We start from the raw sequence: 16,685 nt of genomic DNA on the forward strand, positions 1-16,685 counted from the left end.
CATTCCGCTCAATTCGCACGTCATAGTTGCAATGCCCTGTGGTGCCCCCTAGGCTCGGAGCCCAGTGTGGTGGAACCAGTCGCACTGCCCTAAATCCGCCTCTGATTCTTGGCATCTGACAGCTAGTTTAGTACAGCCCTGGTATATTTGTATATGCACTGTACAATTCCTTGCACAATTAATTCATCATGGAAAGGGGGTGAGTGGCTCACACAAGCTGGGCCTGCACAGTTTGCATTGGAAGGTTGCGTTGCCCGGGGTGTGGGTGTGTGGGAGGAGTGGAGGATGTACAAGCCTCCGGGTCGCCCTCTCGTACCCCACCGTGCGTGTAACCTGTGTCAGGGTCCTGCATGTTTCAGTCCTTCCAAATTTGCCTTCGGATTAACTAATATATTTAGAATAAAACCTTAGACGTTGGAATGTCTAATATTACTAATTACATTGGCAGGCTCATTTCGTGAAAAAGTTGTCCTCGTTGACATTTTCTTTTATCAAACTAGAAAGAGAAACCCAGGTGTTTCATTCACAACCACTCTCCTCCATACATAGGCCCAGGAGCGATTAAAGTGATGAATTGTGTCAGCATAACATATTGACACTATCAATTGGATGTTATCAAACAGCTTAAACTAATGGAATGATTTACTTCATGTTTAACTGCCTTTTTCAATTAAAGGTAGCAAATGCTGTGGGACTTGAGCCTAAGTGAACAAACCATATATTTTCTCCTGTTAACACCAGCATCGCTGACATGCAAGTGATGGGAGTGTTACCCTATTGCTGCAGGCTGTAATGGGCTAGTTTAAATGGTCATGAGGGAAAAAAAGTGATTAATGATTAGGAACAGGGCTGTTACACAGCTTCACAGCTCTTTTTCCTCCACACATTTCCATTCGTGTCAACTAGCTGCACACTTGGGAGGTGTTATTTCCAAGTAGTCAACATAGTTTATTTCTGCTGCTATTTGCTTCCATTTCATGAGTCCCTTTGGTTGTGCAGCTAGAGCTTACGTTTCTTTGGAGTCGTCAGCTTTGCTAATGATAAAAGTGGATTATGTACCACTCTTTATTAGCATGGTGAACAAAACCTCAACCATTGCACTTGAGTGTCATGGTAGACACAGGAGGATTCCTTTCTTTATTGCATGTCGACCCTGGGACAGTGGGATACGTCTGGGAGGAGCTACTGAAATTAGTTGGGTATTAAACTGTTGTCTTGCAATAACAATTACTGCTACGCATCAAGAAATTGCAGGTTCAGCATGTACAGCAATGCCCATTAGTGCTCTTTTGTTAATAAACTTCATATCTCTATCCTTCATTGGGCTGCTTCTAGACCTTTTAAAATCTTTGAGGGTGCAAATAACGTGGTAGACCATGGTGATCTGACAGAGACAAATTACAGTTTCCAAAAAAGCTTCCAGCTAAATCCTTCACCAAAGACAAACAATGAAACTTAACTATGGTAAAAAATCAAGTCCTTTAATGGCTTGGTAACTAGTTATAGAATAAGAAGCAGAGCACTGGAGCAAATACACACAATGGAGAAAACATAGGAACCTGCTTCATCCCAAGTCAGAGCCTTGATCCAGTCTGTTTTGTGTATACAGAATGGCTGTAGTTTCAGGCATGAGTCTGTCCCAGTCTTACCTGGAGATACCGGGAATCACACTTGGGTCATTGTATATACAAAATGCGTGCCATACTGCTGAGCAACAGCAGTTCCCTAAAAGCATCTGTCTAAGGTCTCCTAAGTATTTTAGAATCAGTGCTATTGAATCCTAGAGGAAAAGAGGGGGCCATATTTTCAGATGATATTTACGGTGGTGGAAACTGAAGCAGAGAGCAAAGCTCTCCAAAAGATTTCTCTAAACTGAATGAATAGTCAACAGATGGGCAAATGAGATTCAGTGAAACTAAGTGCTATGTTATTCACATTTTTTTAAAAAAGAAATCCTACAACTTCAATCCTGAAGTTAGCTCAATGTGCAAGCAAATGAAACCACCAGTATCATAAAGTTTGTATAGATTGTATAAATCTGTGGCAGGGTCATATTTGGAACACTCAGTATGGTCATCCTAACTCAAAATAGAGCTAGAAAAGTGCAGAGAAGACTAGAAATACGATCTAGAAGTTGGAACATGCTCTCCATAAGTAAAAGACCAGGTCTTTGTGATCTGTATGGGAGGTCCTTCTTCTGGTTCTGCAAATGGGTGTGGCCCCTCCTGCAGTGACTCAAGTTAGGGTCTTCTCTGTGGTGTCATCTTGTTTGTGGAACTCCCTCTTCGGAGTTGCATCAGTCAGTCTTTCTTCATCAGGTCAAGACATACCTGTTCATTCAGGCCTTTGTGATCCTGTTTGAATAAAGTAAATCATTTGTGACTTTTTAGTTTAGACAAAAGATAACAAAGTATATACAGGTATAAAAACAGATGAATGGTGTGGGAAAAGTAGATGGGGAGAAATTTCAGTACCAAGGGAAGGTATTCTAATTAAATTAATTGGTAGTAGATTCAGCCCAAATGCAACCACACATAAACCCCCTTGACAGAATGTATTATTTATTTGTGGAATTCACTGCTGCAAGATGTGATGGTGGCCCTTGGGAGCAAACAAAGGAGAGATGTTGCTTGTGTGCCACACTTTAGGGATTCCCTGAAATATTTGGCTGGTCCCTATTGCAAACGAGGCTGTGGTTGATGGGTACTTGATCTGATGTCTCAGGGCTCTTTTTATGTGGTACAAAAGGGACATTGTGTAGGAATTTTCCAATATTTTCATCAAGTTTTTTACTATCTCTGTGTTCATAAGACATAAGGGAGGGAAACAGTGTCGCCATGATGTCATAATCCATGTAATGTACTTTGAGAGGAAGGGTGTTGCTGCCTAAAAAAACACATTCACTTTTCCCTTCTAAAGCTAGCTGAAATCGGATGCTGGAGGCTATTTGGGTTAGAAAATACGCCTGACAGATGAAGTAGTCTATTCTTGTGACCACAGTATTGAATTTGCTCTTTTGAAGTATTGTACAGCAGTGCTCTTGTTTGCTCAGTGTGCTTCGCTGTAGTGGGGCCCAGAAATATTATTGTGCAACTCTAGGCACATCATTTAAAACAGTGGCTTTCCATTGTTCCAGATGTGGGGCCCTTGCTTTACCCTCAGTCTACAGCATGAGGTTCAGTTAATTTGTTTAATACCTTATCTTCGGTTGCTTTTTATTTTTTTATTTTACTAAGTTACATTCGTCAGATGTGTGACAACCCACCCCCCATTTTCATTTTTACAACCCCACACAGGCAGCAGAACTAGAAGATTACAGAGTGGCTTGGGCAACCCAGCCAGATGTGCAGGCTATAAAAAAATAAAATTCTTATTAGTAGTAGTTGTAGTAAACCTAGACACATAGCTAGCAGACTCCATTTACTTTACTAGGTTACTAGTTGTTCAGGCCTGATCTGGAGTGCTCCTCTCGTTCTCTTTCTTCAGCCATACATAGGCTACATGTTATATCAACCTCAAACTTTTTAAATGGCCATGCCTGAGTTTCAGCCAAAGATCCTTGGAACTGTAGTTGAATGAAAAGACTCTTAATCTCTTTCAAACTCAGACCTGCCGAAAACTACAATTTCCTGGGAATTTTCTTGATAGCTACAGTGGTTTTAAATCACTTTACACAAATAGTGTGTTCCCGGCTCCCCTTTGCAGTGCTGACAGTACTTGTGTGGCCCAACCTAGGTCAAGTGTTTACCTGGCTGGCTATGCCATGCCAGCACCAGCTGAAGACCAAGGGTTAACATTTGCAGCTATGATATCATTATGTACTTGGTTCACATATGCTGTTTCTGCTACTTTATTACTGTATTTTTCGCTCTATAACACGCACCCGACTATAACACGCACGTAGTTTTTAGAGGAGGAAAATCCGTAGGCATGCCACCCGTAGGCATTCCTTCCATAACACGCACAGACATTTCCCCTTACTTTCTAGGAGGAAAAAAATGAGTGTTATGGTGCAAAAAATACGGTATTTGAGGCCTTTCCCCCTCCTAACATAATGCATTTAACAATGAAGTGAATCCTATCTCTTGTTTAGACCAAATTATTATTATTATTATTTATTTATACCCCGCCCATCTGGCTGGGTCCCCCCAGCCACTCTGGGTGGTTTCCAACAAAATACTAAAGTATAATAACCTATTAAACATTAAAAGCTTCCCTAAACAGGGCTGCCTTGGATTTGAATATGGATTTGAAGTTGGAGAAAGAATCAAGGAATTTATTTTAGATGTCCAAATGCTATCACACAATTAAGCTCAACATTTCATTTAGTTTTCCATGTATTTCCCCCCTCTTTACATATACCCCCCCCCCAGTCTTGAAGTAGGAAAATTTTGTTTGGCTAATGTTGTAAAGTCGTGAAGTCGTGTGTGTGTTCTACTACGGACATAAGATTGGGCAGGCAAAATATATGAGGAAACACCCCTCCCATCAGACATTATGATAATCATGCATTCTTCTACAGTCTACTGCCATAAAGTCAAAGTGTATTGTGTGAAACTTCAACTGTTAGTGAAACAACACATTTTGCTGGAAGGTTGTTGACAATCTGTAGGTAATAGGCCTTTCTGAGATGTGGTCACCAAAATCATGATGTATTGCTTCCCCTTAATCTCCCCACACTACATTATCTTATTTACAAATAATATTTTTGCTTAGAGCTGTTAGTATTTTAACAATCAGGTTTGTTTCTGCCCAGGTTGAGAGTTTTGTAGATGTTGGGACAGTCTTAATTCTAGTCAACACAGGAATTTGTATTTCTGTTTGGGGAAACACTTGCATTGCTTAACTTTGTGAGCCTTGCTTTAAAGTTTAGCTTTTACATTTATTTTTATTTTTTAATTTCCTAACCCAAGCTCAGTTTTGCCTACAATATTCTACCCGCGGTGGCTTAAAGAAAAACCATTTTTTGTAGGCAGCAGCCTTCTTCATGCACCTGATAAAGTGGGCTATAGTCCATGAAAGCTTATACCACAATAAAACCATTAGCCTTTAATGTGCCATAGAACTCTTTGTTGGTTTTGCTACAACAGACTAGCACGTCCACTCTGCCAGAAATCATTGAACACATGTCTTAATTTAGTTCTCTGTGGAAGTCCACCCCCTCCCTTTAAAGATATTGCTTCTAAGCCATGAGGTAAACTCTTTCTCAACACATCAGTGTGGCACTTTTTTGTAGTTTTTCAAGAAGTCTTCAGCTCATGAGCAGGTTTCAAAGGAACCTCATCTCCATGTAGTTTTGCCGGATAATCCTTTATCCACCATCTTCAGCTCTCATTCCCTTGATTTCTTGCCTGTGGCTACGTTTCTATCTCTGCATCAATTAGCCCAGTGATTTATACAACAAGCAAGCAGTTTAGAGGTAAATGGTACACAATTAACATCTCATTCCACCATAAAGGGTATGCTAAATACCCCAGTCACTGCTTTCTCTGCCTGGAATTGAAATAAGTGTTTGTCCTAATTCATATGCTATCTGATGTGAAGTGGGCCTGCTTTGTGCTGTACTACACCATTAATCTAATTATAGATAGCTGCAAATGAAGTGCTGTCTGAGCACAGAGGCTGAAGAAAAATAGAGCTTTTGTCATTTAGCATGACTCTGTGAAGCAAGATCACACTTTGCATGGCAGCCTGGCAAAGTGGAGATCCAAATAATATTGCGGCCTGTTGCATGCGTTCTAATTACGAGAGCCTTGTAAACAGAAGTAGACGCCCGGTGTAAATAGAGCTGTAGTTACGCTGTCATGTGGTTTATAGGAGGAAAATCCTCCGAGTGCGGTTGTATTAAATGATGCATCCTGATTGACAGCTACCTTGAGACTGCGCTGATGGAGTTGTCAAAGCATTATGCTAACAGGCTGCTCCAGTGACTGCAGATGTACAGAGCTCTGCTATTCAGACAGCTTTCTAACTGTTATCTGTTCATTTTACCTTGTCCGGCTGTGTTGTAACTCCACACGAGGACAGCTACAAGCTTTATTTCTGTATGCTTTTGACTCTGACTGCTCAACCTTAACCTAAAGTGGAAGGAATCTGTTTTGTGAGGCTTTAATCTTTATTGGGGAGTTTTTTTCCCACTAGAGTGTTATATATTACATGGTGGATTTAAAGGTGGGAAGTGTGAGCAACATTAACTGCTATTTTAATTAAGTTTGTGTTGCTAGGACCTGTACTAGAGAAGTGGTGACATTCTCCTTTCTATCCCTCATCCATTAAATATTCAATTTTTAGGAATCCCTTTTGTATTGCCACAGGGTGTTTTTTTTTTTTTATTACATAAGGGATTTGTTTCTCCCACTTAAACCAGGGATTTTTGTGGCACAACTGCACTACAACTCATTTGTCTACCAGAGACATGCTAATAATGTAAGAACTGGGAACTCCATTATAAAAGTCAAATTCTAATTTGTTGACTAAGCAGTACATTTTTAAAACTGCCATGATCATAGAAATTTCCCCCCAAAAAACGTTTCCAGAGTCCATAATGCTGAGGGATGGGAGACAATTGACTGTTTTTAACCCAATATATGAGGAGAACTTTGATGTATAAAGAGTTCTCATGCTCTATGAGAATTTAAACTTTAGACATAAGCAAACACCCTTATTAAAGATGCACTTATTAAGTTGCACTGAATTTAGAGGAACTTCTGAGTAACGATGTTGAAGATTACAGAGTTAATGCACTAATTTCACTGCCCAGGTGGCAGCGAACCAATATATTTATGATGCCTATGAGTATTTTGAGCCAGTAAGAATGGGTGTCACTTGGAATGACACCCTGGAATGACACTTCCTGAAAGTTTTGAATTGGAATTTTTTCCCTTTGCAAATTAGGATCCTTTGCATAGGGATAATTTTCAGTTTTCACCTAGAGCAGGGGTAGCTAACATGGTGCCATTCAGGTTTTCCTGGACTCCTCTCCCATCAGCCCCAGCTAGCATAGCCATCAGGAGAGCATCATGTTGTTTGCTTCTGCCCAAGTGAATGATCTAATTTGTAATGCTTCTTTTGCATGTTGTTAGTAAACAAAACAAAACAAAAAAAACCTTTGAGACTGCCATGCTTGCTTTAATGTACTTGCAATTGCCATCCATTCATTGTTACTTAAAGAACTTGTGAAACAGAAAAATAAATAAATCTATGGATCCACAAAAGATCTTCCACTTTATACTGCAAGATGAATGCAACCTGGGACTTTAAACACTGACCACTCAAAAAACCTCATTTTTAAAACATTAAAAAATTATCAAGGTGGAGTTATCTTTGGACTTGCATTGCTTAAAGTTAAACAGTTGTAGCGCAAAGAATCTTGTTACACATTAAAAACATTGTGGGCTAACATATTCATTGTTGCATAACATTTTGTGGACTAGATACATTTATTGTTATCCTCACGTCGCAGGTAAAGGAATTTCAAAAAGAGACGCAAGCCTGGAGCAGTTGCATCAGAACTAATAAAGAAGTTCTACTCTATTGCTTTAGGCTTAAGAGGAACATGAATCCCTTGAAGAAGACTCTTGCCTATGAAAAATTATGCTACAATAAAATACGTTAGGGCTGTATCCAAAAACGCCATTGCACAGGTGGAACAACATCTGCTCATGCAACAGAATGACCCCATCTCTTCCTCTTGCACCTGCAAATCTGTTCTGAAGGTTTCCCCAGCCTTCCAGAATAGACTGGGAAGTCACAGATCATTCCACATGTACAATCACTTCACTGGATTCAGCCCTTATGCCAATCACTTCACTGGATTCAGCCCTTATGCCAGGCATAGGCAAACTCAGCCCTCCAGCTGTTTTGGGACTACAACTCCCATCATCCCTGACCACTGGTCCTGTTAGCTAGGGATGAAGGGAATTGTAGTCCCAAAACATCTGGAGGGCCGAGTTTGCCTATGCCAGCCTTATGCAACCCAACCCTTAGTCTTAATGTGCTAGTAGACTTTTTAAAATTATTCTTATTTTTATTGCAACAGACTAATACAACTGCCCCAAGAAACATAGACAATAGTTTTAGCAGGAAGCTGCTAAAACTACTGTCTATGGTCTTATGCATATAATGTATAATTGTGATATAGAGCAGATAGTTTTCTTGCAAAAGGTGACTGGTACAGTTCCTGGCAGCCAAAGTTGGGCTGGAAAATATTTTTGTTTAAAACCTTGGGGATCTGCGAGTCTCAGATCCAATTTTTTTTCTTATCAAGGTGATTGTGATTGGCAAATTTGGTCTCTGCAATAATATAGGATGTGCCTCATTTAAGGTTTTGAGAGGTAGTCTGCTTTTGGCAGACCTTACTGGTCTTACCTTCTGCAATTGCTTTGATAGCTCAGTTGGTTAGAGCGTGGTGCTGATCACAGCGAGGTTGCAGGTTCACTCCCCATATTCCTGCATTGCAAGGGGGCTGGACTAGATGACCCTCAGGGTCCCTTCTAACGCTGATTCCTTAAACAGCCACTCACCTTCACAAAGAAAAAAGCCTCCATTTTATTTATGTAAAGCTTTGTCACTTTCCAGTTAGAGTCAAAATGGAATGATGGCAATTTGGTGATATTTGTAAGCTTCCAGTCATCTTTGTTTTGGAGCCAGGCCTTGTTCAGTTGTTTTGGTCTTCCAAAGTGCTTTATGCTTCTCATCAAACCAGTCCACATGTTAACATCCTTGGTGTGCGTTCTGCAGTTCACAGGCACCCCTTGGTCAGGCTGTTTCTCAACGTTGAGAAACTATTTTACAAAGGAATGTTTTTTGGAGGGGGGAATCTTCCATCAGAACTTATAAAAAGGGATCCCTTTTCTGTATTACTTTGCCATCCTATGTTCACAGGGGTCATTTGTTTTCAACTGTGCTCCCAAAGGACCTTTCCGGAGAAGTTTGCTTCTTCTTTTTTTTTTTTAACTTTTTGATTACAATAGCTCAGTTCTCTCCCCCCCTCCAAACAGACTAAAGAACAATAAACAAATACAAAAGGAAAGGGAACAGCTCATCAATAACAAAGGCCTGCATTTGAAAGCATTTGGCTTACTGACTCTCACATCTCATTCCAAGCAAAGCAGGAGTCCTGCAGAGAAAGGAATCTAGAAGATAGGAAAATATTAAAATAGTAAAAGTGGAATGCTTGGAACGGCCTGTGATGGGTGATGAAGAGAAGAAAGCTTTTATTGCACAACAATTGGGACAGTTTACTCGCTAATACTACTTCTACCTGTAGAGCCTCCTCTTGATTGTAGATTAATTTGGAAAACTTGAACTATTCACAGGGCCACAAGCCTGACTGTTTTGAAAAGACATGAAATTTGATTCTGAACCTGGGCAATGTAAAAACATAAATCTCTCTTAATCTAAGCAGAAGCTAATTGTACCATTCACAACACATAGCCAAAAAAATGGAATATCGTCAATCTGAAGAAGGACCGTTATTTATTTCCTCCTAAGATTCAAGTTTTTATTTAATTTTATTTTCAAAAGTATGTGTAGAAGGTATTTGCTATGAATACTGAAACTGTGCAATTTGATGTAATTATATTCCCCCATAGTTTTAATTAAGGACTTTTAACTACAATTTATCTTTTGATAAATAGACCCTCTGCACAGAATGTTTATTAGATTGACAGCAGAATGTATACCCAGATAGCTTTTTCTGCCTTGCCATGTGACTCAGATGAATTTTAATAGGAGCAAAAGCTTTTATTTGCCCTGTAATTTCACTGAAGGATCATATCCTTTAAAAACCTGCAGACACTTGTACATCTTGATGGCAGAACACACAGACAAGAGCAAAGAAACATGCAAAGATGTTGCTATTTGGCCTGTCACTGGTTATAGCAATTCTTCTGGCAACATTTGCCATCAAAACACATCAAAATCCTTAGTTGCAAACATATAACAAGACTGTTGTCTTTTTTTGTCTGAAAGAAAGATTCCAGAGTGTAGCCATTTGGGCCATTTATAATAGGAACCCAATAACCCTTCTTTTTGAAAAAAGAAAAGAAAACGTAAACCACAATTTACAGAACAATGTCTGTTGTGAGCCTGAAGATGGAAATAGTTAAAATACCATTGGAAAACAATATGGTGGGCTACTTGAGCAGTCTAAGTAGTTCAGGCCCCTTTGGTTTTCAGTAGTACTGCACACACCCCAAATAGGTTTCTGGGGGCTAAGGTGTTTATTGTAGGATCCTCATGCATGCAAGTTTTTTGCAGCATCAACACAACATTGTAGTCTTCGAAATCCCCACCCATATCCCCATCACAACCTTATCTGCATTTACCCTTTCCAGGGAAAACCCAACCAGCTTTCAAAAAGAAAAGAAAACTTGCTGCTTACATTAAGCTCCCATCTGGAAGCACCCTAACTGTCCGCCTTGGGCGATCCTAGTGTACAACTTTTTTCAAAGCTACCTTGGGGCAGGAAAGGAGGAATCACTGCACTAATTTTAAACTAGCCCAACCACTAGTAGTTTGGTTTGGTGTGTGGAGGGGGTGAGCGAAATGTTTCTTTTCCTGCAAGTCAGTGATCATTTTACAATCTTCAAACAGTGTTAAGAAATTTTCATGCAGGCTCGAGCAGTGACCATCTCCTCCTCCAAATGACAGCAATCGTATATGAGGAAAGCACATATTGACACTTAATGATGATGTATGATGTGGCATCAGTAAACTCTCTTAGAAAGGCTGTATTTGGTGGAATCTTTGTCCATTTCTTTGGATCATCATCATCATTTATTATTTATACCCCGCCCATCTGGCTGGGTTTCCCCAGCCACTCTGGGCAGCTCCCAACAAAATATTAAAAACATGATAAAACATCAGACCCAACATGCTTGCAGCCACCTGGTTGCTCAGCTTAGTGTATTCGCATATTATTTCTGTGTAAAGCTATTGTTGCTTGGCTTTATACCCAGAAGAACCTATACTAGGGGTGTCCAAACTTTTTTCAAAGAGGGCCAGGTTTGATGAAGTGAACGTGCGTGAAGGCCGACCAAAGTTGTTGCCCTTTTAGGATTGAAGTTGCTGAGCTTTTTGGGGGGATTGAAGTTGTTGGGCTTTCCCCCCTGGATTTCCCCCCAGGAAATAACCTCCCACAGGGGCCAGATTAAACCGACTGGCGGGCCGGATTAGGCCCCCGAAACGGACTTTGGACACGCCTGGCCTATACTGTGGGGTATATATCAACATCGCACTATTACAAATGTTCCATCTGCACAACCACACTACCTTGCCAGATGGAATGTTCTTTCCTCCCTTCCCCTGCATGCTATGGCGGGGGGGAGGGGGGTTGTCTCCTGACCCCCCAGAGGAAATTTGGGGAGAACAAAGGGAGGGGAGGAGGAAAAGCTCCATTGCACAAGTGAAAGTCCTTGTGCAGGGCTTCCGCTGATGGGATTTGTTAGGTGTATCTTGTCCTACATTCTCTGTAAGAAGCTGTATTTTCTGGATTGGTTCTAGAGCCTTGCAGCCCCGAGTGTTAACTATTTCTCTCTCCTTGTGAATGCAATATATAGCCTTGATCAGATTAGGAAAGCAATGTATCATTGATTTAGGAATTCGCTAAAATGAACAGGAACCAATTGAGAGCATGGATCTACAGCCACCATTTAATTTAAGTAGATCTGATTCCAGGCAAGTTCCTGGTTGATTGTGTTCAAAATGGCTAGGATACTTGACCTCTCATTATTAACTCCCATTTACCTTCACACTGGATATTCTAATATTTAGGCAATCAAAAAGTGAATGAGACTTCAGTCCATTCGGTTGAAGAACAATAACTTGGTGGTTGTTTTTTAACTAAACTCTTCAGAACCCCTGTGGTCTGTATTGAGTAAATTGGGAAAAAGATGGACATGTTGCCTTAAAGATGGTTTGCCCCTTTCCCCTCTTGTATCATAGAATTATAGAGTTGGAAAGTACCCCAAGGGTCATCTAGTCCAGCCCCCTGCAACGCAGGAACCGCAACTTGTACTTGATGATTGTGCAGCTTCTAGGGTGTACTGTGTATACACTGCTAGGCTTTAGTGTTTAGTATTTGAAAGAGGCAGTATCTTAAAGTCGGGCAGAAAAATGCACATGATAGTTACACATATTGAAATACTTACACATGTACAAAAAGTCAGTTTGATTTGCTTTGATCATGTGCGCTAAAGCCCATCCCAGAACCATCCCCAGCGTGCAGGAATTCCACAGCAGATGGATCAGTGTAGAAAACTCCCTGAAGATCCTATGTTTAAACTACACTGCCATAGGTTACCAAAGCTGGTAACATGATTTGACAGTATTTGCACGATAAGCTGCAAAGTGCTAAGAATTCTGCTTTAATAGTGAAAGTTCAATTTTAAAAGATCCAAAAGCTGACATACTGCTGCTGGCTGATCGCGATGCAAATTAGATTATCATAAGTGCAATTCTAACTAACATTTATTATCAACACAGCTGGTTAAACTAGTGATAGGAGCATGTTTGTTCCTCTTTTGTCCATTGATGGTCAAAGAGGAACAAATTTCTCACAGAGACCTGCTGCCATCTGCTGGATTTCCGAGTGCAGTGTCTCTGCTCTTGGGTAAGCCTTATGCCATACCAAAGAAAACTGATGTGGCTGCAGAGCATGAACAATATTTTCTGATTAAAACAAAACCAAAGAAACCTGATGCGAAAAAGCTTTTGTTGATATGCTGAGTAAAAATAGCTTCTAAAAGCTAATAATTATTTTAATCACCCCCCTCCACTTTTAAAATAGTGTTTTGCTGGTAGTTTGGGGGTAAATTAGCATAAAACCCCCAGAAACAAACAACTTCGCAAATTACACTGGATTCCACCCCCCCCCCCACTGTTACTTATTCAAGATAGTGTCTACTTTTGCTATTTTTCAGTGCTTCTTTTTAAAATGGAAGCTTGGATTCTCAGAATCCTGCGGACTTCATAGAAAAAAAGCTGGACTGTAAAGTGGGGGAGGGGGGCTGTGTGGCCCTTCTGTTGTTGTTGCCACTCGTGTGTAGAGAAAGATCAAACCCATAATTCATTGTGTTTAATGTTTTCAAGTGCAGCTATTTACCTGGTTGAGTTTTGTTCTCTTACTGCAGTATTTATTTGGAATTGATTCCATCAATTTATCCCCACGTTTTACATCGCTATAGTTTCAAAGCATGATAGGCAGCAGGTGGAGAGATTTGTTTCCAAGCTGCTTTCAAAAAGTCAGCCACAATGTGTATAACTGGTGTTATTAAAATCTCACATCCATTTTAGATAGTAAGCTATGCATTGTAGAGGAAGAAGGGAAGGGTGTGGGCAGGTAGAGAAATTACAAAATATTTCCAGTTGGTGAACATCTGTAAAAATATAGTTTGCGATGTGCCAATTCAAGGTTGCAAACAAATGCTGGATTGTACTTCATAAGATCTTTAATAAAATATAAATATTAAAGCATGAGGATTTAAACATAGTGTTCTCCTTTTAGATGTGTATGCCTTATTTTTCACAGCAGTGCTTTCAACTGATTTTTAAAAAACAAAATAGGTTAATTTCCTCCACACATAATGTTTTCAATACATAGTAAAAAAAAATCCTGTCCATTTCCAAACCACATATACAGCATATGCTAGATAGAAACATGTCCCTATAAACGACTATATATATTTTGTACCTCTTTGATTAGTTAATAAATTTACAGTTTGACACTTGTTTGATACTACCTTGTGAACAGCCCTGATATCTTTTGATGAAGGGTGGTATATAAGTCTAATAAATAAAATAAAATAAAAATTATTTGCTTTGTGACATTTATCTTCATTCTGTTCTCTCCTGCCCCAAGTACAAGTTACGTATCCTGACCAAGCTTGCTGCAGAACTTCACAAGCACATGCCAGAGAAAGTGGTGGAGGATACCTCCAGCATCCTGAGATCGCCCATGCCTGGAGCAGTGGTGGCAGTTTCCGTAAAGCCTGGAGACATGGTAAGATAATTCCTTGCCCTTTGTATCTGTTCCAGTTAAGAATATTCCTCACTGGAGAATCAGGGACAATTTGCACACTTCTTTTTTGGTCTTGCCTGAAGATGTTTCGGTATGTGCACTTGTGAATGTGGCAAGTACATGTTTACAAACATGAGTATCCTACATCTATACTCGTACGGGAGCCACGCTGGTTTTGGTTTCCTGTCATGTGGCTACTCGTTTGCAAACTTAGCTTGCTGCAATGTAATATATCAAGTTTCCCACGCTCTGGTTACTCTTGAAAAAAACAGGTCAACTTACTTTAAGGATACTGCTGTATATAGGGAATGTGCATGGAACTTATTTTGGATGTGGGGGAACTCAGCTGAAATCACTACAGGGATGAAGGCAACCTTTATGATCAATTCATTCTGAAGGCATATTGTCCTAGATATTGACAAGGGGAAAAAATTACATTCATCATGATAAACACTTAATTTTTTTCTGTCTGACTTGACTCCGAGCCTTTCAGTTGCTAGCTGCTGCTAGTCTTAATAAAAACACATGCATCTTCTTGACTTTAACTTTAATATTATGCTATAATTTTATGTTAGCACAAGAAAGGTCATCTTTAATTATTCATTCAGTTTTATAGACGTACACCAGAACCAAAAGAGTTGAAATAAAAATGAAGGTGTGCTTCTTAATTCTCAGTTGCACTGATTACAGTTGGCCCCTGCTTGCGTAATCAGTGAAGTAAAAATTGGAGCCTTAATATTTACATCTATGGGCAGAATGAGTAAGTAAAGTTGCTGGAGAAAGACTGGAGAAAGGTGCGTTGAGGTAGGTGTGTATAATACTTGTCAGATGATGGATCTGTTTCTTAATATGCCTTAATATCCAAAGGATCGATATGAGACCTATGAACTGAGAGATGATTTTATATGCTCTATGCATCATGGATGTCATGCTTAATATTATCTTTCTAATTTAATATTCTATTTCCATAGTCCATGTTTTTGCTGTGTTTTAAGAAAAACTACTTTGTGTCTGTGTGCATACATACGTACATATTTATGTATGCATTTAGAAAACACGGACAGTTCTTTTTGAGCTATTAAAAAATGGGATAAATTATGAATAGATAATGCTGTATAGCATTGAACTAATTCCGATTCTCCAAAAATGTAGCCAGTAAACTACCTTGGCCTCTTTTTGAGATGTACTCTCTGCTGTAGTTTTTTAAAAAAAATTAAAAAAGAGAAAAGGTTCCACTGGGAGGCCATTTTAAACATATTTTACATTTAAACAGAAGACGAAGCTGAGCTTACAAAAAACAAGGAAACATAAATTTCACTCAAGACTGGAAAATGTTTACCTTGAAATTGCAAACCCATCAACATTGTTAATTGTTAGAAAAACTACTTCTGAAAGGGGGGAGGACAGGATTTTTTACTCATGAGCTTAGCTGAATGAGTCATCTGTGAAACATTTTGCCTGCTTAAATCTTTAGATGCCCTTTTTCATGCTATATGGAAGAGTTTTATAAGGAGCGTCATATCAAACAACATAGTCAATCACATACAATGACCAGGTATGGTCACTGACAATTCCTGATTTTCAGACCGACTGAGTGGCAGGTTAGAAAACTGTCTGCTTACTGCCATTTTCTTCTTGTCACAAGGAGTGTGAATTCTGTCATTCCTCCGTGCAGTACAATGGAAAAGAGTGACGCTGTGTGTGTGTTTGCGTGTGGTGGCAGGATATTTTTCAGGACAAAATCTCCCATCCATTTTTATCCAAAATGCCTTGTTCTGCTGACATTAAAGTGAATCGGGGGAAAATAGGATGCTATGAAGTATCCTTTTATGTATCTGTCTTGTGTATATTTTGTGTACATGAAAAAGCAAAACCATGAGAGGATGGGGCCTCCAGCCAGGAAATTGAAATGGGGAAAACATTCTTCCCATACAATCAAACATTCCCAAAGAAGTGCGGTGCAATACCAAACAAGTTGTTAAATAATGAGGAGAGATTTCTTTCTTGCTTCTCCCTCCCCTTTCCCTGCCGCCCCTTCTCCCTGCCTGTGGGTTTTTGCTGGAGGCGCCGAGAGGCAGAGCATTTGAACAGCACAGGCCTTATGTTCTGCCGACTTGGACTTGTCAATGGTAATTGGGCAGCTTTAATTGCAAAAACACGTTTGTGGCGCTGAAAGGGAGTTTAGCGTAAATCCTTCCTTTCCAGGACTGGTGTCAAAAAGTTTTTTTGAAAGGAGATGAGGTTGTATCAGCTATCCAGACTGAATAAGCGGCGAGATGGCGCGATTCAGCTTACATGTTTTGGCTGTCCATCAGGACAAGGATCATTCATTGTAGCTGTTCAAAGCCTCGGAGAACAACGGATGGGAACTCTTATATACTAGTCTTTTTTGTTCCACTGTTTGAATGTGTCCTGAATTTGTGTCCCCCCCCCCTCTACTTTTCAGACAGACTAAGGAGTACTTAAGTACCCTTTTTATATTCTAGAGTATTTACCAGCTAATAATATAATGAGGCGTGAAACAATATTACTGGGAAATGACAAAAAAAAAAGTTTTCAGCTGAATGTTATACTAAAACTAATGAGTAGCTCTTCCATAAATTTTCTGTTTGTGGCCATTGGTAAATGTTATTTCATGGTAATATTTTGGGAGTTAGCGCATTAC

At 39.7% G+C, this 16,685-nt stretch overlaps 2 protein-coding genes across 6 annotated transcripts in view; one reads left to right on the plus strand and one right to left on the minus strand.

Moving 5' to 3' along the window:
• The window catches only part of PCCA (propionyl-CoA carboxylase subunit alpha), a 230,486-nt gene that overhangs the window by 197,936 nt on the left and 15,865 nt on the right, over nt 1-16,685 (plus strand). The window contains exon 22 of the mRNA XM_083501215.1: nt 13,862-14,002. Within this exon, the coding sequence (XP_083357341.1) occupies nt 13,862-14,002 (141 nt within the window). The remainder of the gene's footprint in view (nt 1-13,861; nt 14,003-16,685) is intronic.
• GGACT (gamma-glutamylamine cyclotransferase) overlaps nt 1-16,685 on the minus strand; it is a 60,288-nt gene that overhangs the window by 6,468 nt on the left and 37,135 nt on the right. For 2 of the 5 annotated variants that reach the window (XR_014525588.1, XR_014525589.1), the window contains exon 4: nt 1,461-2,354. The exons of 1 other annotated variant lie outside the window; for it this stretch is intronic. The gene's annotated coding sequence lies outside the window, so the exon portion shown is untranslated. Of the gene's footprint in view, nt 1-1,460; nt 2,355-9,262; nt 9,366-14,302; nt 14,429-16,685 lie in introns of those variants that run through there. 2 more of the 5 variants (XR_014525590.1, XR_014525591.1) reach the window with 2 other exon arrangements.

Source organism: Podarcis liolepis, assembly GCF_965112155.1.
Source record: "Podarcis liolepis genome assembly, chromosome: 4".
NCBI lineage: Eukaryota > Metazoa > Chordata > Lepidosauria > Squamata > Lacertidae > Podarcis > Podarcis liolepis.